At 46.9% G+C, this 27935-nt stretch overlaps 2 protein-coding genes across 2 annotated transcripts in view; both read right to left on the reverse strand.

Moving 5' to 3' along the window:
• The window catches only part of NLRC5 (NLR family CARD domain containing 5), a gene marked incomplete at its 3' end in the record, with an annotated part of 37627 nt that extends 25057 nt beyond the window's left edge, over nucleotides 1–12570 (reverse strand). The window contains 14 exon segments of the mRNA XM_080351694.1: nucleotides 137–220; nucleotides 641–724; nucleotides 1419–1484; nucleotides 2347–2397; nucleotides 3242–3331; nucleotides 4233–4316; nucleotides 4401–4484; nucleotides 4857–4940; nucleotides 5356–7120; nucleotides 8132–8197; nucleotides 9648–9665; nucleotides 9668–9844; nucleotides 11593–11893; nucleotides 12437–12570. Of these exon segments, the coding sequence (XP_080207820.1) occupies nucleotides 137–220; nucleotides 641–724; nucleotides 1419–1484; nucleotides 2347–2397; nucleotides 3242–3331; nucleotides 4233–4316; nucleotides 4401–4484; nucleotides 4857–4940; nucleotides 5356–7120; nucleotides 8132–8197; nucleotides 9648–9665; nucleotides 9668–9844; nucleotides 11593–11893; nucleotides 12437–12442 (2960 nt within the window). The 5' untranslated portion in view covers nucleotides 12443–12570.
• A 5876-nt stretch (nucleotides 12571–18446) lies between these two features.
• On the reverse strand, nucleotides 18447–27382 carry CETP (cholesteryl ester transfer protein; the record flags this gene model as incomplete). Its single annotated transcript, XM_080351850.1, has 16 exons — nucleotides 18447–18521; nucleotides 18621–18706; nucleotides 19045–19114; nucleotides 19201–19243; nucleotides 19369–19436; nucleotides 20835–21002; nucleotides 21290–21340; nucleotides 21753–21932; nucleotides 22125–22216; nucleotides 22841–22901; nucleotides 23195–23264; nucleotides 23393–23480; nucleotides 24567–24637; nucleotides 25170–25304; nucleotides 26095–26209; nucleotides 27238–27382. 16 exons carry the CDS (start codon nucleotides 27380–27382, stop codon nucleotides 18447–18449), a joined length of 1518 nt encoding a protein of 505 aa, XP_080207976.1.
• Nucleotides 27383–27935: the final 553 nt, after the last annotated feature.

A 27935-nucleotide genomic window follows, 5' to 3' on the forward strand; every position in this document is an offset into this window, starting at 1 on the left:
AAAAGGCAATTAATGGTCACCGAAATCCCACAGGACTGTCCTAGTGGACGTGGCCATCGATGTGCTGCATGGCTGCACAGTCCTTGCTGAGCTCAAGAAAAGAGGACAGTTTGGTTTTGTACAAGGTAACACTTACTCCAGCTGCTTTGAAATGGATATCCAAGGGAGGCTTTCTAGCAGGCAAATGCAGCCTTCATCTCCAAGCTTGTTATCTGATAAACTGAGGCATTTTCCAGTTAGTGGGGAATGTTTTGAACAGTATAAACAACAAAGCCCTCAAAATCTTCTTGTTTTCCCTTTCCTACAATTGCTTTTTTTTAATCTGGATTTTTCTTCTGTCCCACATCAATCTTCCCTGCTTATCTCTGCGTGGAGCAACTTGAGACAAAGAGTATTATCCCTAGGACATGGGGGTTACGGTCTCAGGGAGCCAGAGGCTGCACTTGTCACAGGAATCAAAGGTTGCTCAGCATTTATTTCCTGCTGAACCTCACCAAAAATCCCCAACCAGGATCCCACCAGACATAACACAGTGCTGGGGCTCCTTCTTTGAGGTCAGGTCCCATGCCTCACTGCCCTCTACACATACCATCCCCTGCTCCCCACCAGCCACTCAATGGGAAGGAAAGGAGGCACTTACTCCACTTCAGAAAGACAGGGACAGCTCTGGAGAATGGCAACCACCTCCTTGGCATGTTGGGGAGACAAGCTGCAATCCTGCAAGCTGTGAACAGGAAGGGTTAACGACGAGACAGTGGGGCCCATGCACTTCTGGTGTCTCTCTCCAAGGGAGCACACACAGAGGTACTCAGGGAGGTTTTACGCTCTGCTCTACCACACAGTCCTGGGCATATTACTCTCTCCGTGGCTGCAAAAGGAGCACAGAGGGATGCACTTGCAGAGTGCTGTGCAAGCACAACACTTTGTGTCAGAACCACCTGGCACTGTCATCCACGAGAACGGGATGGATATAATGGTTCCTGCTGTGCAGAGTAGCACGGGAAAGAGAAGAAGCTAAAGAAGAGACATTTCCCAACCTTAACATGCTCAGATAACATGTCTGAATTCTCCTACTTTGAGAAAGCCACTGCCCTCTTCTGGAGTCCAGGCAAGAAAGAAAACTATATGGCTCATGCCTTTGGTAGCTATAAGAACATTTGGCAAGATGGGCATTATCAAGGGAACTCTGCCTCTCCGGGGCTGTAGAGCCCAACACACAATAAATAAAGCCATTGGCTGGGCCAGATAGGGTTTTCTGTTGTTACTTTTATTTACTGATTCAGGTGTATTTCAAACTTTATCATATGTGGAAATCTCCCCTGTCCTTAAGGACCAACACAGCTGCTATTCTTGTCCTTCTGTAGTACCTGTCACATACAAATCACATTCACTGGCAAGAATTTCAATGCCTCTCTTACCATAACTTCACACGTCTGGTTGGAATTGCATGGTCCGTATTCTCTTCCCACCCCAAATCCAAAGATCTGCAAGAAAGCAAAATATTTGGCCTTTAATATGCCTCCACAAAATATGAAGACCTGGGGGAGCTGGTTAGTATTTTCTGGAAGTTTTCTCAAAAAGCCACAAGGTTTGTGTTCTGTCTAACCATTCTATGCAAGGTCAAGTGATCTTCAACAGCCAGAAGACTCTATCAGGAGATGGGAGCACAGTGGGTCTCCACACAGGACTTCACTGCATATTTGAATCAACTTTATAACTGGACTTCAGTTCGAGGGCACTACTAAGATAGAGGGTGTTTTGCTTTCACATGGGATTGTGCCACGACAGAAAGGGATAAACACACCCACACGTGCCAGGCTGCCCACACCAGCAGAGATGGATGTTCAGGCACCTGAACGGGAACCATTTCCAGCTGGCTCAGCCTTCACACACACATGCCAAATATCGTGAGGTCCCTTGAGGAATGCACAACACAGTGAGCTCCCTATCAGGAAACAAGAGATTGCTCTGTAGTATCTTAAGGCCAAATCCACTCTCCTTCAAAAGTATGCACAAGAAGGGAGAAGTCAGGAGCCAGCCAGGAAAGGAGGAAAGGCTTTTCCTTCATTTATTGTCACATTCAACTGTCCACTGGCTTCAGCAGCAGTACTTTTGCAATCGGAACACAGCATTTCAAGCTTACACAGGCAGTAAGGCGTTGCCTTTGTGGAACTGGCTGTTAGGTCTGTGCGAAGACCAGGTATTTTGGTTATCTTTCTCCTCACCCAGGTGGATGCAGCTCTGCCAGATGCAAGGGCACAGGCAACCAGTTCTGTTGCTGGAGTGGTTTATAGCGACACCAAAATGATGGTTTGAATCAGTGTAACCCCCAGTGTAGTTTCTCACCTTGCAACTTTCCCAGCTGAGCCAGAAAAATATATAATCACAGTGTCCTTCCTGAAAAAGAGAACCAAACCAATGTTAGTACACAGGTGGAAAGATGCTGTTTCTTTAGTAGAGGTGCTCTGTAAGGACCGATGCCCGGATGCTAAAGGGGTCTGGACATCTGCAGCGCTAGCACGTTGCCACAGGCAGGCAATCGAGCAGCAGGACACCCCGCATGTTCAACTGGGGCTGCAGTACAGACAAAGCAGTAACACAGTTAAGAAGACTGAGCTGGGACTTTTGGTCTTTTTGCAAGATGAACAGTTTGTTGGGAAGAGGTTCAGTAGAAACTCCATTCCAATAAGAAAAATAAGAAGCAGCTGTATGCAATTTGACTCCTCTTGAGTGACATCAAGGATTAATTTGGCCTGTTAAAATATAAGACAACCATAAGAGCTAGGATTTAAAAATTCTACCCTTTCTCTGTCATCCTCTACCTATGAAAACACCAAAACTTGTAATTTAAAGGAACATAGAAATAAAGCTACTTAAATCCACACCTTGTCAGTAAAATTAGCTGATTTATAGCAAATTTAGTGTAGCTGGTAAAGAATTTCCTGGTTGATAGACTGCAGAGCTTAAAATGAAGTTTAAAATATGTTATATAAGCAGATATATGACACCCTGAAAATTAATTCACAGACCAAGGATAAAATAACATATTAAAACAATACAAAGAGGAAGTCCATAATACGGTGAATTCCAATTCTGTTTCGAACAGAAAACAAGAAGAAGCAAAATTCATTTTTGTTGACTTTGATTAGCCAACAATTAAGCTGGAAACCAGTGTCCATTTTAAAAGTCAGCATCTAAAGACACAACGTATTTGCTTTTGTAACAGCTCATGTATTGATACCTGACACGCAGTTCAGTAGCATTTTGACACGCGATGACTTCCTTTGCCAAAAGGAAAACAGCAGTCGAGGAAAGATCATTGTTGCTCAGGCTGTGAACATGAGGAAGAACACAACCTCAGCTGCTAGACCCAACAGCACACTCTTTTCTTAGGCAAACGTCCTCTGTTCTGCACTCCAATTCCCTGAAGCACACATGCTTTTAGTTAAGGGATTTCTCCAAAACTTCAGAATTTTGCGTTTAGGACCCAGCAAAAGCATCATCAGATCATAGTTCTTCTCTGTAAGCTGTAGCTCACATGAATTTAGAATCAGGGATGCTGACTCTCTGTGCAAGAGAAGAGTCACTAACCATTTTGGGGTTATGTAGAGAATGTACTTTATACCTGCATGACTACACGACTGACCCACAGTGCAGTTAAACTCTTGCTATAACTAACCCAAGTGCGGCATATTAAAACAGTGTGGTCTAAACTCTCACATTTAAAACATCCCCAAAGACACAATCCTAGCAACCTCTGAAGATTTATTCTTTAATTGCATATTTGTTCCTATTTCATTACTTGCTGGTCCTCATTAAATATGAAACAAAGTCTTGCTTATACAAATCCTCTGCTTGTTCCCAGAGCCACGGAGCACCATTCCCGTGAGCCTCAAAGGAATCAACTGTGACAACACCACTGTCTGTGTGTCATACAAATGTGTGAAGGAATGAGGTGTCAGTGGTGCCAGCATTCCCTTGAGACTATTTTAAAACATCTGGGTAAGACCTGTGAGGCTGAGTGTCTCAAACTGAGCACAGCTCTGCTTGCACTTAAATGTCTGTGCCTCAGCTCAGCACCCTGCACGCCCCCCAGTGGCATCTCTAGGAGCGAGTGTCACCCTTTATAGAGACATCCAGCAACTCTGCTCCGCTGAGGATTTAAACTCTGATGCTACGCTTGGCTTCACAGTGGCTATCACTTTTAATAGATATAAGCCATTTTAACTCACTCTATTTTCTTCAGCTTTTCCATTCTGGAGAACAGGTCCATCACCCTCTTCACATCTGGATCACGTATCCGATTGTCCTGCAAGCTGCACACAGATTCCTTCTTGTTAGCACCCCAAGCCCTAAGGAACGATCAGTTGATTTGAGGGTCATTGCCACAACACACTCACTTTATTTCCTCAAGCTGGAGGCACTGTGATAAAGCCTGGACCAAGTCAGTCATCCCCTCAGCTGTGATGCTCCCACCTGTCAACCTGGAAAAAGAAATAATCATTCAAAGCAAGCAGAGGCAGGACTGGCATCCTGTGCAGCGCATGTTAAGCCTATCTCAGATGTGTGCCTGCCACACTCCAGGCACAGCAGCACAGAGGGATGGTGGCCGGACTCTACCACCTGCAACCAACTTGATACTCCTTTTTAACCAGGCAATGCAACACTTGTCTTGATACCAGCACAAAACAAGAGCCACATGTCTCCATGCTGCTCTGCATAGCACTGCGTTACTCTCCATACAGTGCTGCACAGAGCAGATGAGCCTTGAGTGAGCCAAGGTAACTAAACTGCAAGATAGAAACAGAGGACAGATAGAAAGAGAGAAACCGCTACCCTTACAAGCAAAGACTTACTCTAGTTTCTTCAGGCACTCCATTCCCTGTAAGCTCTTTGAAAGGGCAGCAGCAAAGTCATCACCACATCTCCTACTACGAAAGCTAAAACATGAAGAAAAATGAAAAAATGTAAAACTCCTGTTCAGCTGGTTTATGGTGATTTCACTGAGATCACAACTTTCTCATTTGCTTGCAGAATTCACTCCGCCTCTGTCTTGTCAAGAAATGCCTATCATAATCTCTCTTACCTACTACACTAATGACCCCATTGTTTGATTGTTTTAATCAAAACAAAGAAACCTACAAAAAATACAGCCAGAATGGATTTATCACCTTAATATCTTTCAATCAGTCATAAATTCATTATTTCATAAATTTCTTCAGTATCGAAGTTATGCTGTTCAGATCAGAACTTCTCACATGCCTTTTTCCCTTCTAAAACAAATACGAGGCTTCCCCGTTCATCTCCTTGGCCCCTTCTCTCCACCCACCAGCTCACAGCACTCAGCCTGTTTACCTTAAGTGCTCGATAGTTTTACAGCCAGCCAGAACCTCCAAACAGTCAATGTCCATGAGACATCCTACAAAATCCAAATAAGTCAAATCCTGGCCCGAGTTTATGACAAAAACCAAAGCCGACATGTCCAGAGGTGTCAGTCTAAAGTTTTTAAACTCATACTTGAAATTCAGCAGGCGCCCGATGTGCTGGGCAACTTTGAGGTCTTGCGTTTCAAAGGTGCAATGGCAGAGCTCGATGACCTTAGGCCCTGTCAGATGAGTGGCCGCCAGTTTCTTGAGAGCCTGCAGGATTGCATCCTGCTTGTCCTGCACCCACGCTTCATCTTGTTCAGCCAGCAGCATGAGAAATGTCCTGCACTCTTTTGACGACAAGCCTGAGAGAAAGATGTGAAAGTTCTCGATGAACTCAGTCTTCGTCACGTTCTTTAAAGTCCACCTTGACTTCAAAGAGAACTTCTTCTTCAGGTAGTTCTTGTCTACCCTGTTACTTATCATGAGACACACTGCTGCAAAAAACTCTTGCAAGCTCAAGTGCACAAAGGCATAGCCAGTCTCTGGGTGAGCGCCACTCGTCTTCACCTCAAAGACGGTCAGCAGTCCATGTAAGGAAGCAAATTCCTTCACGTGCTCTGGAATATCACCTACATAAAATACAAGTTTCTTATCTTCCAGGCTTTTCAGTGCAAGATCACACAGACCCCAAATGGCGTCCTTGTTACAGTTCAGCTGAGTCACCTCATCACACACACGCTCTCCCTGCTGTTTGTTTATGAAGATGAGAAGCATTCTGATATAAAACTGTGTCATAGTCTGAGGAAGCTCCACACTCATCTGATGTTTAAGGAGCAAATACTCCAAACAGGTGCACACAACGTAACACAGAGCAGGGATCTGACACATGCTGAGGAGCTTGGTGTTGTTCTTCAGGTGAGCAATGGCTTGTTCTTTGAATGAATGCTGATTAAAATAGTGGCTGACGTACTCCTCAACCTTCTCATGGTCAAATCCCCAAATTTCTGCTAGCAGGTCTACTGTGTTTAATAAGAAGTCAGGTAATCTCTTAGGCCGGCTGGTGACCAACACTGTGCAACCAGGCAGGAGCTTCCCATGACAGAGGTTTGCAAAGAGCTGAGATATGGACATACAGGAGGTAAGAGTTGGGCCTCCCTTAGAAGAGGATGACACGTCCATGTTAGCTGCAAACTCATCCAGCCCATCAAAAATGATCAGTGTACGCCAGGCATTTTCCAGCAGGTACTGGAACACTTCATCAGGGCTGTCTTCTGGCTGAAGAAACAGGTCAAACAAAAGCTCCTTCAGGGTCAATTTTCTTTTTAATAAATTCAGCTGCCGAAACTCAAACAGGAAAGTGAAGAGAAACTGAGGTACGACACCTTCTGCCCATTTCTGACAAATCCTGTGCATTAGCATGGTTTTGCCTGTACCTGGTTTACCAACCAAAAAGATCACCTTCGTCATGCCTGATGCGATGACGTTACAAAACAGATCTGACACTTTCACGGCTGTACCCACACATTCTTCTGGTTCGGAAGCACCCGCTGCATCCCCCCAGGGTCTCTCTGTTCTCTCTTTTAAGCGGGAGGCTTTGCTCTGCCGAATGACAAGGTTGACAAAGGCTCGTTTGAAAGCCAGTGGCTGTGTTTGCTGTGTTTGTTGCTGTGCTGCTGCTCCTGCTGCTCTTGTGCTTCCGTATCTCTGGCAGATAGAATCAATGAGGAGACGCCGGTACTTTTCAGCTGAATCTGAGAGAGAAGACAACACAGTGAGTATCAGGGTGAAAAAGTTAATACTAACCCTTAAATAGAAACAAAGGATGCTCCACAGAGCTACGTAGAAATGACAAATTTTGGCCACATGAAAATAACCCATAATTTTTCCTACTTTTGCACAAAGAAGAAAAAAATTTAGGGAAAAGGTGAAAAAGCTTCATATAAAAACTGAATCATCTTATCTCTTTAAGAGGAAAATTAGGTATTGGTGTACTATGCATATAATTCCCTGTTCAACCACACCTGGCCTTGTGTCACCCTTGCTCAGCTCTCTGCACCTCAGAACAGACTTATCTTTTGCTTTGAGAATTTGAGATCCCTGATGGTGTCAGCATCTCTTTGTTGAAGAGATAATGATGTTGATAATTAAGGGCACTCAGCACCTTCTGAAAAACCCTCTCCTCACTGCTGCTGAGTTTTGTCAATGGACACAATCTGGCCTCCTGGGAGCAGCTCCTCAAGAACATTCCTGTACACAAACTGGCTGCCCAGTCCTTCCTGGAATTACTCTGGCTCAACTTGGTCATCACTCATCTGTTCAGTTACTTCTTTACTTGAGAATGAGCTGAAATCACGAGAGTTTTTAATGTGCTAGAGAAACTGTGGAGCCTTTATTGGGTTTTAAGTTGTCAGTATGCCTCCTGTTTGGTTAAAAAAAATAAACGAATACCAGGATGACCTACAACCGAATGCTTTACTGGCATATCACACTTTAAGGGATTTTTTAGCCTATGCCATTTGCATCCCATCTCCTCAGGTAGATTTAATATATCTCTGAAATTGTTATGGATGTTTCTTATTATTTGCCAGGTCCCATTATCTGTGTATTTTATAACCTGTTGCATTAAGAGTTTATGCAGCAGATAAACAAAAGTTTCCCTCAACGCGTGAGGTTGACTTCTTGGGTGTTTCTGCAAAGAAGTTAAATAGGTCCTTCCTCAGAGGGACACACACCACCGCTCTGCTTCTGGAACACCTACATACCTAGTCGCTGCTGTTTCGCATCCCTATCACTCACAGAGCTGCTGCGATGGCGACGTCGAGAAAACCCTGAAAAGTGAAAAGTCAGAAACATGTCAAAAGAGCATTTTGAACGACAGTTTATCAAAGCTGGATGAGACTCCCCAGCAAAGTATTTGGGGAGCTGAAGAGGCAAAATCAAAGAGGCAAAGAGGTATTTGCAAACCAGTCTGCCCGCAGAACAGAAGGGCCACTTTTGTTTTCAAGGCCTGAAAGCTGCATGTGACACACGAGATACAGTATTTGCAGTGCTGTGACTCAGAAGGAATCTCTGAGTGAAAAGCAGGGGAAAAAGTGTCTCTGTGACCACACTAATGGCTGGAACAGCAAAGGGTAGGTTGGGAGCTACAAGTGGGTAAAGGCAGCAGCTATTGCTCACTGCTGAGGGAGTGTGATGCTAAAAGTCTGTCTCTGGCCGGGAGCAGGGAATGCAAACTGCAGATGCAAACACACAGGTACTGAGGGAACTGGCAAATCTCAGCAAGAACCAGACCCAGCTCTGCAAGAAGCTCCTGTTGCTGTGTGAGATTTTAGCCAGTCCCCAAATTCACATAGCAGGAAAAACAAAAAAAAAAGAAGGGCAGCTTTTCCTTCAAATCATCTATTTTTCACCCATGGGCAATCCAGCACCGCCCCACTCCATGCCACCAATATTCAGCACCTCTGCAGAACACACTGTCTGCTCTTTGCTCTCTGCACTCCCAGGATCCCACCTCAGAGGCTCCCCTACGCTGCAGCCAAAGAACACAAAGCTGCATTTCCCTGTGCTTCGTTTTCCCCCAGCACACATATCAAGAGGACATGGCAAACTGATGGCAGTTTTCTGTGATGATCTGGATTCCTTTTGCTGCTACCTCCACCATTTATCTTCTCACCAAGCCGGAGGACCTGGGCTGGCATTTCATTTTCTGGAAAATTAATATCTGGTGACTGAGGAAATTAGTAGCTTCCAATTATTTCAGCAGCTGTTACATGAGGGTCCAGGGACATGACTCGGTGGCACACACCTTCAGGATTTTCACATTGCACCAAAGGCTCCTGACCATCACTTGGGTGATGGTAACGTGCCAGGGGAAGAGGAGGGATCTTGAAAATAAACACCTAATTTAATGATCTGTACTGAGCAGGAAGGCTTCAGTCCCAAATTCACCACTGAAGAAAGCCCTAGAACTACTGCCATGTGTTTTCTTCAGCTCTGACAACTCTGCAATGGTTTCTGCTGGATCAACTCCAGAATAGTCTTTCTGCTCTTCCTTTAAAAGCCAAACCAACTTCCTCCGCCTACCAAGGAACCAACCACTGTAAAAGCGCAAAAAGTGGGGATTTTGCAGAGTGGCTGGGAGATTTCCTTGGCTATAGAAACTAAAATAAGCGAGTTCCTTAGCAAAGTCAGGGCCAAAAAGGCTTTCCTAAAACTCAAGGAGAGAAAACGAAATGGGGGAGGTTCATCTGGAAACGACCAAGAGAAGAAAACCCAAACCTGGAGCTGCAGTGGCTTCCCACAGCTTGCCAGCGCTGTGGCCAATACGTGGGACATTTGTAGCTGTGCCCAGCCCACCGGCAGAGAAGATAAACTCCAAGAGCATAGCACCCCAGGGTCTGTTCCAGCCTTACCTTTTGGCACAGACGACCAGGCACTCCCATCTGTACATGCTTCTGGTTTCTGGCTTAAGTTACCTAAAGTAGTTGGATTGGAAATGAAATACAGTTACTGCAAGTGTCCTCCTCTTGAAATCTGTGGTGCTGCTGGCCAACAACACACACAGTGGTACAAACCAAGACTCAGTATAAGTGCTGATACAATACAGCCAGGTTTCAGGCTCCGCACCTGATCTTTTCCTTTCAGACTGCTCTAAAATACAGTTAACCGCTGCTTTCAAGGGAGGAGTGAAACAACTTTATGATACATACAACCTCAGAGCGTAGGCAGCTTTGGCTGATCTAAAAACCACGCTGCAGCCAAAAAGGGAAACCATACTCTTCCCCATTCCTTCAAAGGAGGTGTTTCTGTGATGAAACCGTTGGCAGAGTCAGTTACCAGCCCAGTCAAGGGCCTTTTCTGACTCACTGCACAGCTCAAGCTGCTGCAAAACCCCCCTCAGCACAGCCAGCCCCAAGAAAACATTCACCAGACAGAGTCCACATGCCACCCGGGCTCTTCTGTTCAGATAACTCATGCGTGAAAGCATCGGTCTCCAAAATCAGATAGGAAGCCTTCATATGTTAATTCCCCTCACTGCCATTTCCAGTGATTTCCAGCTCTAGCATCAGCATGAAGCCACAAAGAACAAAGCTCCAAATAGGCACACGTGCTGCACCACAGGCTCACACAAAATCCCTTCGACTGCTCAGATACCCCTGTGTGCTATATAAGCCTGTTCTGGTGCTGGAAGACTCAATCCCACTATTGTCCACTACTCATCCCAAGCACTGCTTGGACTGCCCCTCAGGTTGGTTTTAGCCCGCATCAGTGCTCCAGTCTTGTTCACCACACAGACAGAAACTCTTCTCCCTAGGAGTCAGTTCAGCTAAAATGATCTAATGGTTAATCCTGCCTAATCTAAGACCGCATCACTACTCTATGTGTGGTCCTGTGTCATCCTCCAAACCACCAACTCCTGCCCGCACACCTGGGACAGTCCCTGCAACCACAGGGCTGTGCAGAGGGGCAGGGTTAACTGAAAGCCACCCCTAGAGCAAAACCGAAAGCAATTCATCTTCAGAAGGATCAATTACACTAAACTGTTAATATTACAGTTAAACTAGCATAAGCCAACTCTGAAACCTTAAGAAATGTCTTCTTTTATGACACACCACAGGATTAAAAGGCTGGAATTCCTCCCCACTCCCACAAAAAGCAATCAGGAGTCCATACAGCATAGCACACCTTTTTTCTCACATTCCAAACAGACTTAATTAGAGTCTCAAGAACACTATTTTTTCTCTGAGCAAAGTGACTTCACCCTTGGGGACACTTCCTATTCAGGAATCCAGATGATATGACCACACAGGTTCCCACAAGGTCCACAGAACCCTCCATCCTCAAATCAGGCCAACTCTTATTGAAAGAATGAAGTAAGTGCCCACCAACACAGGCTTAGCACCAGTGAAAAAAAGCATCTGAAAACATAAACTATTGCTGTTTGCTGGCAATAACTATGTTTGGAGGGACTGATCTTATTTCAGACACAATGGTGAAAGACAGGCAGGGTGAACCAAGAGGAAAGTCCCATCATTTTTTAACCAAGAGGCTTTGCCTCACTTGTAACTGCCTGGACACCACAAAGCAAACTGTCACCTCTCACTGACCGCACAAGTGGGGACACGGGTGGTCTCACTCCTTACAGTGGTCTGCTGGCTGTTGGGGGCCAAGGCACTGGCCGTGTTTGGAGACAGCCAGAAGAAGCTGACCTGATCTCCGTTACCTTCTCCCGCAGAACTCATGAGCAGTATCTCCAGATCCAGGGGGAGGTCGCACTCCATGCAGAGGTACTGTGCAAACTGCTTCCAGGTGGCAGGGCCTGCCGCCTCCAGCAGGTCAAGGAGCACTGAGACTCTTTCTTTGCAGTTAGTGATGCCATCCAGGCCATCCATGGCCACTCCAGGGAGGAAGCACCGGGAGGTCGTGAGCAGCCATTCGGGACGGTGACTGAGGAACTCCACTAGCTGGGGCCGGGCGTTTGCTACGGCTGCTTCCAGGTCTAGATCATCACTCTGAAGTGGGGGCTAGAGGGATGTAAGCAGAAAGAGTAGCAATGGGTATAGGAGCGAGAGCTGTTCACCCACATAAGCCAGCAGCCAGCACAACCCTTCACGACACTATCTGCTCTTCTACCCCTTGGTCCAGCCCAGCATTTCTTATCTGCCTTACTGTCACCATGTCATGTGGCAAACCCCAGCCCAGGCATTACAGGGCAAGAGGACCACAGGGCTCGTCTGCACAGTGCCCAACGCAGTGGCACTGCAAGGGACAGCAGCAAACAACTGGACCCAGCCTCTGGCATCAGCCAGGAAGAAGCTCTGTTGCTGTCTGCATCGCTGCGGTGGCTGCCTGCAAAGTGTAACATCTCAGGCACCTTTCACGTGCAGTAGGACCTCTGGGAGGTGTGAGACTCTAAGAGCAAGATATTCGCCTGCACAGAGGGCTCAGGCAGCTGTTCTTACCGCTCATTTTGTGCAGATGAACATCTCATTTCTACTTCAGTGACAATGTCACTCTCCACTTGTGCTTCCTTCCCATAACAAAGCCATGCACACACAGTCTCTTACCTGCATGGTTGTGTGCTCAGCCTCCTCTCATTTGTCCAGTGCAAAGGTGACCTCTGCTCCATATCCTGATGAAGAACTGAACTGCTAGCAGCAGCATTTCAGCACACAGTAATTCCCCAACACATGGTGCAAACCTCCATGTAGTTGTCTCGGTGCAGATGCCTAGAGATAACAAAAATGGAGTAAGGGTATAGATATGAAAGGGCATAAGCAATTACACAAGTCCAAGATCTAGAAGCTCTGCCTTTGATCCTGGGGTCAGCTGTGGAACTTTTCATCTCTAGGTAGCAACCTCAACTCAAACCACCAGCAAACACAAAGTTTGGACGTTTGAGGATCCACTGCTGGTGTGATAAAAATGCAAGACTGAGCCTTGTGCTCTAAGATGTAAGTGACCAGCCTAGTTCAGCCAAAAGCTGGTAACACTGTTGAGCAGAAGCATCCTCTTGGGTAGAACCGCTTCATCCCCCCAGTGAGGCTGGTGCACACAGCACCATTCCCCAGTAACTGCCCTTTCCTGAGCAAACACCTTCCCAACCCAACAGCAGCGGCCACCCCACCACTACCAGAGTGGAGGGGTGGGGGAGTCGTGCTGTGGAACCCACCTTCTCTTGTGTTCAGCCCTCACCCCTCAGACGTGCTCTACTCTGCACTGACCATCCAAGTATCTACAGTAAAGTGAGCAACAGGCCTTCAGGCTTTTTACTTTTGCCTTCTTCTTGACCTGGCCAAGGACAAGAGTGGGAGATTTCTATGGAGCGGAGGGAAGAACTCAAAACAGAAGGGGAAGACACAAGAGCACTTTGCTGTAAAGAACCAAGACCTTCCCATTTGCGTGCAGACAACTCCTAATTCATCAGAAAGTCATGCTTGTGCTGGCGTGACTTCACCACAGAGCCATGGCGCTCCATGGGGGACACTGCATGGAGAGAACATCACTTCCTCACATCGCTGCTGGGCATGGCACGCACCAGAAGCTGAAGACAAAACAAAAAGCAGGTCCCAGGTTAGAGCACTGGATGTAAAACCACTCAAAATGTTTTTCTTGTTCATGTTTCAGAGGACATCCCTTCTGCCATAATCCAACACCGCTCTCTGCACTGCCTTTTGAACAGCCCTGGATGTTTTGAACCTGAGCCAAATGGATGCAGCAAAGGGATGTGACCTGACCAAGTGCTACAGCACAGGGCAGGATGGGAAGGACCAAATCAGTCTCTTCTGTTCCTGCACCCAAAAAGCCAAGCAGACATGTGATAAGAGAAAAGCTGGTGATACTGCACTGTGTTTTACTAATCTCTGACTCTTCAGGTCAAAACCACGTCACAGTTGGTTATTATGCAGCATCACCAAATACTGAGACAATATCACTGCAAGAAAGACTTTACCCAGGTTCCATTCCAGATCAAGCTCTCAGGATGTCATACATAAAAACTGAGGCAACTTTGGGATCCAACAAAATGTGTATGTTCATAAAAATTCTCTAATGTGTCTCATTCACTATTCTAACAAGAACAACAAAAAAGTTCCTGGTGAAATGTGGCTTAACCAGGTTCATTTTTTTCCTCAGGCTATTTCCATGATGTTAAAAACTGAAACTCAGATGGAAATGAACATGCAAGTTTTCATTCTGAACGCTTTATTATGAAATTTACAGAATCACAGACTGCTTGGGGCTGGAAGTGACCTCTGGAGATCACCCAGTCCAACCCACCTGCTAAAGCAGAGCAGATCACAGAGGATCATGGCCAGGCAAGTTTTAAACATCTCCAGAGAAGAAGACTCCACAGCCTCTCTGGGCAGCCTGTCCCAGGGCTCTGGCACACTCAGAGTAAAGAAGTTTCTCCTCATACTCAGATGCAACCTCCTGTGCTTCAGTCTGTGCCTGTTGTCCCTCATCCTACCATTGGGCACCACTGAAAGGAGTCTGGTCCATTCTCTTGACACCCACCCTTGAGATATTTATAAGCATTGATAAGATCCCCTCTTAATCTTCTCCAGGCTAAACAGACCCAGCTCTCTAAAATGTATTTTATATTATCAATTATACAAATAAAGCATGCTAATAGTAAACACATGCATTAAAAACAAAGGAAACAATGCTTCAATTTACCAGAAAGCTTAAAAGCAAACATTTAAACATCTCAAATTTAAATATACTGCAAAATAACAGGGCTTCATGCAAGACAAACATAATTTCCCAGTAGCCTGACCAGTCATCCTTTAGGGACTTTCATTTTACATTTCTCCATCCAAACCCCAGGAATTTGTAGACAGCAATGTCCTGACAATCAAGCACTAGCTATTTAGTAAGACCATATTAAATAAATAAATAACCAGGGCTGAATGGCTAGGAAGACTGAAAGCTACTCACACAAATATTAGACTCAAATGTATTAATGAAATACCCATATTCAAGAAGAAAACAACACTGAAAAGTTAGATGAAAGCTCAGGCAATACTGCACGGCTCCTGCTCTACTGGTGCTCCGCTAAATAAAACCACCAGAAACAATGGGCAGTGACCTACAGTAACACACATCTGAGCACGAAACAAAGCACAAAAACCTCCCAGGAAGACCCAGAAAACCTTTTGAGCCTCCACCCTTGCCCTCAACCTTCAAATAGAGAAACACCTGTAAAACTCATTTTATAAATACAACTTGTCTCCTCTCCCCAACTTGGCATTGACGCCATTTCCAGCGACGAAAAATAAAACCGAAATGTGAAGCTCCCTGTTGCAAACCTCCCAACTTCTTGCACGCCCCAAGGAGAACATACTACTTACTGAAAGCCCAGAAACAGAACAGGGGCACCAATACCAAACGGGAGGTCCCAAAACAAAGGACAATGTCCACTGCCTTAATTTCTTCACTTGCTAACCCACGGCTCTCCCAAGGCACACACCCCTTCGGTGCCTTTCGGGATCTGGTAAGTAAAAGAGCAAAACGAAAGCAAAGAACAGCCAGGAATTCCCCAACTGCAACTCATCTGCAGTAAAAACAGTGAGGCAAGCAAAAATGAGAACAGCAGAAGAGTGTTATCCTATTCTAAAACCTATGGCTAGATGATAATTTAGGCAAAGCTTTTGGAGAGTGGTCCAAAGAAATGGGATCGAGGGGCAAACACTGTCACTGGAGTGAACCCTGACTTGGTTGCAGTAAAGGCTCTTGCAATGCAAATATTTGTATTTATATGCATATGTCTGATTATTCTGGGACACAACAAAATATTTATTTAGCATTTCCATTATACCTTAGAGAAAAAAGAAGCAACCTGCCTTTCCTTCAGAATAGAGACAAGGTTTAAGAGAGAATGTAGTAGATGTGAATGACTTGAGGAAAAAGCTCAGGTTTCTAGATAGAACTATGTGCACAGAGATCTCCAGATCCAGCCAAATAGCATGCAAGAAACAAGTATTGTTAACATTTCTCTAGATGCCAGAGAAGCTGCATTGGAAAACCAGATGCAACCTGCAGCAGAGTACCAGACAAGGCAAGATAGCACACACCACTGTTTCAAAGTTTATCACAAAAATGAAGAAATAACTAGATCCAGTGACACCCGCATCTCCAGGTAGGAACACTTGCTCTGGTTGTCTTGCATCGAGCATGGCACAGGGGATGGGGGGAGCTCTGAGATAACTGGAGATGGATGGAAAGGACCGTGGGTGATGAGGAGCAGCTGGGGAGGTGACGGCTAGCACTCACAGCCACAGTCTGCCCCATTTTGCCACCATCCCTGCCGGCTCTGGCTCCCCACACCTCCCACTGGTGTTTCCACCAGGCCAGAAGCTCTCGCAGCCATACCAACACAACCCCTTTATAGCCAAACTAGCAGTTCTGTGCCTAAAAATCCCCCATCTCATCCTTGACAGCCTCCCATACACCACTCCAGCTTGTAAAAGCTGCGATATTGGTTTGCCCCCAGCACCCGCGAGCAAAAGTCACACCCAGCAACACTTCCGACCACAGACTTGAATACGGGTATGCAAAGGGTGCGCCCCGTGCCTCCCAAATCTAAATCCTCGTGGAGTGTCCCAGCACGACGTCCCTGCCCCGGGCAGAGAGGAGGTGCAAGGGACGACACCTTCCCCTCCTCCTCCCCGCCCGGGGTGACTTGCCCGCAGCACTCACCCGGCCGTCCCGGCTCCACCACAGCGGCGGCGGCGGCGGCAGCGGCGGCGGCAGCGCCTGCTCAGGGTCGCCGCGCCGCGGCCGCTTCGAAAACGAAAGGAAGAGGCTTTTCCGAGAAAGCACATGGGTGCGCGGCGCTGGCTGCGCTCCAGACGGGACGAGGCGCGATCCCCGCGCAGCGCCCGGCGGAGCCTGCGCCGCCGTTGTGCGGTGGGCAATGAAGCCCAAGCGGGGAAGCCGCTCAGGACCGCCTGGGGGTCCTCCGGCCGCTTCCCTGCTTCTTCACGCCTTCCACAGCGTTCCTGCTCCCCCATGCAAGGGGGCCTGTTACCACTAAATGTCCCCAGCAGATAGCTTGCCCCCAGCGGGGAAGGGCACCTCCAAGGCAGGAAAACAACAAAAAAAAAAAACAAACAAAAAAAAAGGCTTTTGTTATGCTATTTCTTTTTTTATTTATGCTCATCACTCTAGTGGGATGACATTCAGGAGGACCGAAGGGCCCTAGGCTCGGCAGAAGGAGGTCCCATGGTCTTCAGCAGACATTGCCACACAGGGAGAGAAAATGTCACCTCAGCATTGGTGGCTTTTAGAGCAGGAGAGAACAGGGACAGGCTGTCAGAGGCAGCAACAGGGACAAGGTGGGAAAGTATTAAGTCACCCACTACACTAGGGGTTATTCAAAGCCACACAATGGTGTCACACCTTTCATGCCACTTGGCTCCTGCTGTGTCATAAGCACAGCTGGTTGAAGACCAGCCATGGAGCAGCCCCTAAAGTCAGCCCACTCACTGTGCCCTGACCTTCTCCACCAGCCTTGGCCTGATGGCCACTGAAAAGGTGTTAAACCGAGCAGTTGTGTGGAGCCAAGAAGGTCTGAGGGAGCTCGGTGGCCTCGGGTAGTGAGGGGAACATCTGTGGCAATGGGGAGGGAGCTGCCACCATGCCCGGGGAGCCCAAGGAGGTGAGTCCATCCTGCTACCAGCCTCACAGGGCTCTCTGTGGAAGCCCCAACTTTAAAATCACTTTGTATGGGATGAGAACATCATCCTCTGCCTTTGTTAACAGTATCACCATTACAATATTAGAATTGTTGCCCAAGACCTTATGCAAGTGAAAAAACAAATTTTAAAAAGGGAAGGATGTATTGCTACAGGAAAATAACTGAACCACTTCAGATAAGTTATTGTATTGTAGTAGGAAGGAACAGGAACCTGCTGTCTGACTAGACACACTTTCTCTTATCTCTTTGGCTTCCTTATTATTTTGATTGCTTGTCTCAAGTTTGCTCCCACTGTCTAAACAACCTGGGCATAACTTCCCTATAGCCCTACATAGAGTCTGCAGAATGTGTAAAGCACCCAGGGCATGAGATCTCACCATCATTTTACTGCACTGTAAATTCACATTCCATTTACTTTCTTCAGCCATATGCAGGCCTTTTAGCTTAACTGGTTCTGAGCTTACTTGGAGTTTGGTAATGTCATTTGAGTTGCTGAAGTCTGTCAAAATCAGGATCTTCTTGGCTCATGGTAGAAACAAAAACCCAGGATCAGCACAAGAAGTGCTACATTTCCAAAATGTAACAAGAGATGCCAAAAGGTAAGCAAAGCCCATTTCTGCTACCTCCCAGGAATGCTAACCCATGCACCTCAAGTGTCCAGCCCTTACTCCTAAACACACAAGTCCTTTAAAGACCCTGAAAAAGTAGCATGCATAGAGATGTAGACTTTGAGATCTTTGTAGAGGAAAGGCTCTGTGGAAGCATAATTGCACGGAAACTGGAGCATTTCTCAGGAAAATAAAATTAAACCAAAGCTGATTTAAATCAGCTCATCTTTGAATTGCTTCCTAAACAATCTTTCTGTTTGTGTGCAAGTTCTATAATCTTTTCTGAAGAAAATCAAGAAGCAAATGATTTGGGAAGCTAAAGTCAAGTTGTACAATTGCATATCCCTAAAAAGGGAGAAGAAAAAAAAACCAAAGTATTATATTAGTTTATGGCACACTCCCAAGAAGGGCTTTGATGGTCAGGTATGTTTGAACTCTGCTTACCTTTCTTGTGATGATCTCAGGATTTTTGATATCAAATAGATGAAGCCCTTTGCTGTTCATCAGTGAAGTCAAAGCTGGTTCGATCCCTATGGAACCAGTAAACTCATCTAGTTACAGCTGTGGCCATCCTGACTTGCTGCTCACCACATACTGCCACCTTGTCTGCCTGCAGCCAAAGGCTGATTGTGCCCCAACACCCCATGACCTTTGGCCTGATGGACAACTCACTTTTCCTTTGTCCCAGCCATTGACAAAGGGTTCCCCATTCCCTGAATGAAGTCAGCAGAAATTCACATCAGTAATGTGGTTCCCCCCCACCAGCTGTCAGGGTTATTGAGGGGGCTTTTTTAGTGCTTTGGTTTAGGAGATCTGATGTTAGATGCCTTGTGGAATTTGTTGGCACTTCCCCGAAGGGAAAACTCACTTGAAATGACTTCTGGGATCCCAACAACTGACATCACTCTCTGCAGGAAGTTTCTTATGGATGTGTCATTCTGAAAGCCAGAAAAATCATACAAAAAAGGTTTTAAAGACATTGTTTAGCCACAAATGGCCTAGAGAATACTTTCTTAGGACTTACCCCACTTGGATCAGCTGCACATTCAAAGACTTTAAACTCTATCCTAAAGGGAAGAAAAAAAAATGGGGGAAAAAAGGTCAGTAAGAACTGCAGAGATCCTCTTTTAGTGCTGCTCTCAGACATGGGTTAAAAGAGGCAACAAAACCCATAAGAGAGCACAGTACCAACCTGGAGTCCAAAGGGTGCAAAATGAGTTTCTTTTCCTCATAGGCAGCTTGGATGGTGACCGTGATTTCCTGCACAGAGGGGAACAGCAGAGGTGAGATGTGGCTCCTCTTGCCTTCTGGCAGGGAGTTGCACTTGGAAATTCTGGTTGCCTTTCTGTGACCCAGAGTTCAACATCCTTCTGGCTTTACCTCCAGATTACTAGCAAAGATCAGCATTTTACTTCTCCATTTGCAGACATCCAGCCTCAGCCTGTGGGGCTCTAGGCTGGCTCAGCCACAGGACTGATGCTTTTGCCATTTTGTGAACCAAATCCTGCATACAGAAGGAAATGGTTCTGTAGGGTTGAGACCATCTGTCTCAACATGAAAGATCATCAGATGTGGAGAGGCCAGCCCCAGGGTGGCCAGGGCTACCACAAGTAGTCTTACCATAGTGATTTCATTTATAACCAAATTTTAAAAGGAAACTATCTGCGAATTCTGACCATTTAGACTCATTTGCTTGTATGCAAACATTTGTTGGAAGGGACATTTCGTGATCCCGATGCAGGTTACAGCCAGGGGCCTGGCAGGCCAGGACCTCCTAAGAACCACATTTTTAGGGACCACTTCTAGTTCAGTGCTTCTGCACTCCTCCCAGAAATTTGTTTCAACATACCACTTGGAGCACAAAATCAGACATGCATTTTTCCTCAGAAGACCCTGCTAGTGTGGAATACTTGCAGAGGGCGGGAGGGAATTATTCTCGATTACAGTTTAATCCTTTAAATTAAAGGGTCTGGTCTACCCTCAGGCAGGAATTTGCTCTCATGCACTATTTAGTGTTACTACCAGCCCATAATTACAAGGCTGGACAAACATACTGCTTTCTTGTGATGTTACCTATGACAGCAAGACCATTGGCATTTCTTTTTTTCTGCCTCCTTAGATTCAGTATAAAGCAGGTTAAGGTAAAGCACAGTATAAGCAGGAACTTTCATACATAGAGGAAAAGGTTATATTTTGAACTTTGCGTTCTTCAGAGCTCTATCTTCATTTCAGAGACAACCATCCTCTAAGTGGGGGCCGGAGCTAGAATTTCAGAACAAGGAGATTTCAAAAATAGATACATTCCAGTGGTGCCTTCATTCTCTCCTAAAATACTTCATATCTGAAGGAGTTTCACTGTGTCCAATACAGATTATCAGGGGCTCATCAGAGCTTTCTGCTGCTTGCACACCAGTGACGGGCTGCTCTCAGAGATATTGAGCCAATACAGTCACCATTATCATTCCCAGCCCCAGATATTGAGGAAAGAGGTGGGAGTGTTAAAAGGAGCTGATACACCTTCTCCACCTCCCATGGTTTAGCCACCACCCCCATCCCAAAGGGCTCCCTGCCATTGTGGTTCCTGAGCACCAGGAGCGGTCCAGATTTAGGACAGAGCCTGGCCCGAGGTCCTCGCACTCAGGAGAAGCAAGAACTGACCGTTTCCATGTAGAGAACCGTCAGGGACTCCTCTCCCGGGGGAAAGATGCTGAGTTCCACTGCTACCAAGGACTTCACGATTGTCCCTTCAGGCTGAAGAGAGATTTGTGGATGGACAAGACTCCACACCTTGGCCACAGAGTCATTATAGGAGGTGCCTTGAAAAATCTGGTCAAGTAAGGAAGAACAGAAGAGTCAAGCTTTTTCCATGACACATCCCAATTTCAAGCCAACTTGCTACACAGCCGCATCCCTTTTGTGGTCCTCAGTTCCTCCTCCCATTCACACAAGCCCAGTAACCATCTGGGTTTCAGGGAAATACAATGGTTTCTCCAGCAGTCCCTGGTTTCCCCCTTCAGGCCCACCCAAGACTCTCATTGAGGGAAGGACATGAGATGTTACAATGCAACAGAATCCATTTGAAGAGCTCCTCGTTTGACACAAAATACAGTTACCATCTGCACCGCCTTCCTCTGTGTTTCAGTGTCTTCCATTTCAAACAGCTCCTTCAGAAAACAGGTTGTAGAAAAATGAAAGAGGAGATTGTGGTTAACCTTGGTGGCCCATCCAGCCTACTGATGTGTGACTCGTGGCCAGCTCAGAGGCATGGCTGAGTTCCTCCCGAGTTCACCCCCTTTCTTCTTCAATAACCCCACAGAAAACCATGTCCTTTTACAACTCAGAAGACAAGTTTTCTCTTAGCTGGTGTTATTGCTCTAAGGAATGATGCTACCTGGTAGCACATACTTGCTAAGAGGGTACCAGTTTCTGACCAGGATCACATGTTGTGACTGTAGACTTTGTCTTCTACAGAAACTAACTCTCACCAAAAAACAGTGTTCATATTTATTTTTTTTTTAACTCTCTCCCTGAAATATGATGTATGAGGTAAGGAGGGAACCACCCTTAAATAGTCACCTGCAACTTCTCCCCTCTCATGGTCAACACCAGGCGCTTATCTAAGAAAGCTGCCAAGGCCAGAGAGTTGAGGATGTGTTCAGACAGCCAGAAGTAGATCATTCGGGACTCGGTCAGTAGCGACGGGGAGAAAACAGAGTCACTGAAGACATCAGAGTAGTTCTTGTACATGACAAGGCCCTTTAAAGGAAAACAAATGTGTTGGGGACAACAAGCAACAGGGAGACAAAGACAAAAGTGACAATACCTGTGTTTTCATTGCAAGGCAAAAGCCTGGCTGGGCTCGGAGCAGAGAACAAGCTGCTTGGCTAAACGGAAGGCTGGCATCAGACCACGCTGCACAGGTACCTTTGGCTGCCCCTGTTACTTTACCTTGTGATGAGATTCTAGGTAATTTGCTTTTATTAAAGGCACTGATGCAAGGGAGATGTCAAGTCTGATAGTCTCATCCTGGACAAAATTTGCTGCCGGAAGAAAACACAAAAACCTCACACCAGAAATATGACCTGAAGCAGAGCTCACAACAGTTGATTTTAGGACTTGCTGCAGAAGGTGACGGAGGGTTATAAGAGGACATGGGGATGGGACTGGGGGGTTCTGCTCCTTTGGGTGCTTGTGCTGGTCCTGTTACTGCTCTCTGATTCAGTTTCTCCACTGGGAAATGGGGGGAATTACTCTCAGTTTTATATTCCCTGAGGCTTGGGACTGGGAACCATGGGAGAACCTGCAGCATGCAGATACAGATGCTGTAGTTTCTCAGCCACAACACTCCAATGCTCCTGTTGTAGCTAACATCAGTCCTTCTGCAGCTATCCTGCACCTCTGGTCATTACATAATGAAGGAGAACTAGCTTATGAACTGAAAAGTGTCTTTCAACCAGTGCAATCACCCTTAAAAATCAACCTGATGGAAAAAATTCAAAACATAACATTGCTAAGGTTTATTTTACTGTTGCCTGAGGGCTTCGGATCCCATACACATTTCTGAAGGATGTTTTTGATAGATATGGCTACCGCCCTGCAGGGACTCAAATGTTAAAAGTTGCACATTAAAAAAGAAAGCAGAAAAAAAACCCCAGGATACTTACCTGCTAAATCATGTACAAAATTTGCCAGCACCTGGGCAAGAAAATTTATTTCATTGCACACCTACAAGAGGGAAAGACAGAAAAAAACAAAGGTGGAGGGTAAGATTGTGGAGCAGAGCTGGGCCTCTTGGTGAGCTCTGGGGGCTGCTGCTCGGAGTCTGGCACCAGAGATCCCACTGTCAGCCCAACCTCTTGCCTTGTCCAAGCTTGGTTTTTTGTGGATTCTATTTAATTGTCTTATTTTTCATAAGAACTAAAATTACACTGCTGTTATCTTGTGGGCATATGTGAGCAGACGAGTGCGCAGCAGATAAACCAACCTGTCCTCTGTCCAAAGGCAGTGGCTGATCTTACCTCATTCTTGAGAACAAACTTCAAAGTGAAGGAGATGAAGTCTGTGAAGAGCTGTTTCAGCCAGCCCGGCCTGCACAAGACAGGGAAAATGGTCAGGAACCACCCACCGATCCCCACGGTGGGTGATGCTCAGGTTGAAGTGCTCAGGGACCAGCAGCTGTGTGAGCAAAGCCCGATTTTGAAGAGGGACAGACTCACTCCTTGTCTCCTTGGAGGTGAAGCGTCAGTTTGTGGAAGGTCAGGTAGCAGTCTGAGGCATCGGCAGCCACTTGGTCCTTCTGGCACACTGCATGGGATGAAAGAATAAAGAAAAAAACCAGCTAATTTGCTACCAAGATGAGAAGAACGAGTGCACTTACAGACACTGCAGATCTGGAGCAGGGTGTTACTGCAGAGGGGCAGCCAGAGCTGCCCACACCTCCCAGGGGATGAATCCTAAATACTCGAGACTGCAAAGTCAGGGCAGATGGGGCTACCTTGTGTCTGGATGGAGGGTTTCTGCTCACATCTCCAGCCAAGCTAGCTTACCAGACACCTTTCTTCATGCTTCATTCAGATACCTGCCCGCTTCACTAGCTGCTTTTGTCAGGGACTTGGTTGTCCCCTGACATCGCCCAGGAGAACTTGGGCAGTATGTGCAACCCACAAACTAGAGTGTGGAGGGAATTAAGTCATATTGCAAAAAGCTTAGAAATTGCAAAGTACCATCACTGAGAGCTGCGTGCTGCTCTTTCCCTAGGAGCTTACCAGGGAAATGCATTTTGAGGCAGGAAAATGTATTTTGAAGCATATATGATAATTCATATCCCTCTCATCCCTTATGGGAGGTGGAGAAGTGTAGTTTGCCTCTGTCTCTTTCTAGTCTAAGTCTATTGACTTTCTCGAGGAAGAGGCTTCATTTCTGAGAACACACCTTGGGCCTGACCCGGAGACAGCTGGAAAAGTGGACTATCGTGACATTCAGACCTCCCTTCACCAAAATCCCCATTTGACTCGCTCTTTTGAACCATCACCGTGTTTTCTTCAAGTCATCCTGAACAGCAGGAGATAAAAAGCGAGTCCTAAAGTCAGTCCAGAGGGACAGACCATTCTTCATTTGCCACTGGTGCAAATCAGCATTACTTCACTGAAATGATTTGTACCAGCTTCCACTGCTTGGTGTGTTAAAACCATGAAGGCTTCAGATGCCACATTGTCTCCTATCCTGTGCGCACAGGGTGGCAGAGATCCCCTTCCAGCCACTGGATGCTGTCAGACCCCCCCAGAGGTGAGCTTTGGGCTTGCTGCCCCCGCCACCAGATCCGTCCTGCTGCTCTGCAGGAAGCATGCACACACAGACCCCCGCAGCTAGCGATCCCCGGCTGGTACTTACTCAGTTTAATGTTTATCTGGAGGTCAATGGAAGACTCGATTTCAAAATCAACAGAATGAAAAAGCTGCAAACTGTAATGGCAAAAGAGAGGATATTTAGCAATCCATGCTGGGAGAAGTTTCTGGACTGAATATCACCGCAGGGTGGGATTTACAACACCTCTCACATTGGTCCTTGCACTGCAATGTGCAAAACCCCAGCATGCAGCAGCTCATCTCAAATACTCTGGCTTTAAGGCACTGCAAACCACCAGCTTCACAGCTCTTCAGAGAATGGGACCACTAGACCCCTTTTTCCCCCCCACTCAAAGCTTATAGAGCAACAAAGGGGAGTGAAGAAGACAACTTGTACGCTTTGGCCATCTTGTCTCCTTATGCAAGGGGTGACAATAAGAACAGAAAGGCAGAAAGCAAGATGAGAAGAGCAGCAATGGGGCATATTGAATCCTGCCTTGCTCAGACAATGAGTGACACTGCCATTGCAAGAGAGCCAGAGGAGCGCAGCCCCTTCACATCTACTCGCACCAGGGGCCAGTCCTGCCCGTGGGCAGCAGCAGGAGCTGGGGCCGTGGTGCTCAGCAGCAGCCAGTCCCCAGGTACTTACAACCAGGCCCCGGCATAGCCATAGGTCAGGGTCCCTTTGAAGAAGGCTGTCACATTTTTAATGGTGATGCGAATGGCATCGTTCTCCTTGAGCTCCACCTCACTCTTCTCTATGGACAAGTCATTGACCTGGATGCTAGAAACAGCAAAAACACAGTTGGTCCCCAGCGTCGGGTCTGTTTTTTGTGACCAGGTGGGACAGGTTTGCTCCTGAGGCCATGGGGTGTCTAAGGGGCTTGTGCCAACACTGAACTCCGGAGCTTTTGGAAATCCCAGGAGCCACACACTAGGACAACGGTGCTTTTGCTCAGCCTTGGTGCACTGCTGCTCCCCTGCGATGTCTGGACACAAGACAGGAGAGGATGCTTCAAGCAGGAAACAGAGCAGTGCGCTGCAGAAACAGCCCCGTTTCATTGCAGCATGCTGTGTCAACCACAGCAGGAAATCCATCCCACGTTTGCATTGTTGAATTTGTTGTCCCCAAGTACAAGTTGGCAACACAGCGAAACCCTTCCTTGTTTGTGATAAAGTGTGGCCAAGTGACATCCCGCTGACAAGGGTGGCTCCAGCAGCCCCAGCTGTGTCCCCTCTGCCACTCGACGTGCCACGGGCACCATCTGTTGGTGACAGGCTCCAGGAGCTCCAGCCAGCAGGGACAGAGCTCCCCATCCCCATTGTCACAGATGCGCTCTACACGCTGCCTCACTGTCTGCCCACCCAGCTGGAAGAGCTCTTAAATAATACATCAGCAGCCTAAACCTTAATGTGCAAATTGTCTGCAAGGCAGAGATCAGAAAATGTGTCTGCCCTGGTCCAGACCTTTGTTTTGACCAGGAACTGCTGGATCAAAGGTCCCTCCAAGGCCAGTGTCTGCTCCCCTCCGTCAGCCCACACCTCCCCTGGCAGAGACACGCAGAGATACTTACTCAGTCAGCTCGTAAGCCACCTTGCCAAGGAGCCGCATGGACCTTTCCCCGGTGATATTTGGGAATTTGGCGTTTCTGAACGCTGTCTGAATGACCTGCGCTGTTTCCTGGTTCACTGTCGGTGGGAGGAAAGGACAAAGATACCGAACTGCAGTCTCTCCCACCTGCAAAGTCAGGTCTGCACCCTGGATTAACGTACTATGGAAGAGTTTTATCCAAGGCATTTCCATTAGATTAAGGAAGCACTAGAAGTGGCTTCAGAGTAAATTAAAAGACGAAAAAAAAGATAATCCCTAACTTCAAGCAGCTGAGGGCAGCTGGGGACAGCAGCATGTGTGGCTCAAGTCACCAGCAGGATGGTTCCCAGGGAATCAAGCTGAGCTTTCACACATTTCACCCGCACCTTAGGGGCAGATTTTGGAAAGGTTGAGGCTGTGCTTGTCCTTACACTGCACAAGCTGTTGATTTTCCCTAGTGCTTTATTTATTCCGTTGCTGCTTGTCTTGCAGTCAGCTGTTGGGTCTCCATAGGAAAACTCCTGAGACTCAAGTTTCTGTACCCATTTTCCTAACATCATCCAGCCCATTCCAGCCTCAGGCACACACTTGTACAGGACTTCTTCCTTCTAGAAATACCCTCTCTTAGTTTGGTCCAGCACCTTTGTCTGCCTGTACCACTATCAAAGGGGATGGGACAGAGCTGTTTCCACCCTTTGCAGATGCAATAGTTATTCTTCCCCACTCACAGAGCCCCCAAATCCTTGCAAATAAACCCACAGCAGCAAAGAAACCCCATGTCTCCCCTTTCTGCACACAAACCCCAAGAGATGAGATTGCAGCAAGGTGAGAAACCAAACACTCATTTGCTCTGGCTGTTCCATCACACCAACCCCCAACAAGAAACATCGCCAAAACTGCGCTGAGGCATTGGGGGCTGGTTTCTGGCTCCTTTGAGAAGTTGTGTGTATTCAGTTCAGGTGTCCAAGGTTTAACCCGTGCTCCCAGGCAGATAATAGTACATCTTACTAAAAAAATGGTTTCCACAAGCTCCGGGGAAGCAAGAAACCCCCTCACTTGGCTGATTTATCACTAACTTCATCTGATGAAGAGAGAGGAAACACAGCCCCATACTGCAGGCACTTACACAGCAATGCCGCGGGCTTGGTCATCCTGCAGACGATCCCTGTGATGCTGTAAGGGAAGGGCCCAAACTCACAGGCTGCTGACTCCTGGATGAGCATTAACAAGATCCCAAAGGTCCCCAGCCTCATCCTGCCAGCCCGGAGCATCCTCGGCCAGAGCAGAGAGCGTCGACGAGCCCGACTGCTTCTCAAGCGTGGCAAAGGCTGCTTTCATACCTCCAAGCAGACCTCATCCAAAGCAGGACATGACCTGCTTCCTCCACTTATCAAAACTCATCACACACTTCCTAATCTTCCTATAGTTTCCCTAACACTCTCCAAGTCGCACGCTGCCTTCCTCCCAGGCACTCTGGCTGCAGAACTTGGCGCTCCTGCCAAGACTGCTTTTGGCTCAGGACACGCATGCACCGAGGCGGGTGGAGAAAGCTGGAGGGGGATGGAGATCGATAGGGGATGAAGTCGATGGGGCAGCCCCACACTCTGCCTCCAGCCAGTTTGTTATTTTCTGTTAACACAGAATTATTCCATATTTTTGCATTTCTGCAGTGATTTCCCATCAAAGCCATGTTTGAAAGCTACCTACATTATTAACTGCTCCCCCTTTCACTGATTTTAGGCACACCGTGGGGAAACTGAGGCATGCTCCTGGGAAAGGAATCTCTCTTGCTACCACTAGGTGAACCCACATCTCCCACACCCC

Source organism: Nesoenas mayeri (assembly GCF_963082525.1).
Source record: "Nesoenas mayeri genome assembly, chromosome: 12".
Taxonomy (NCBI): domain Eukaryota; kingdom Metazoa; phylum Chordata; class Aves; order Columbiformes; family Columbidae; genus Nesoenas; species Nesoenas mayeri.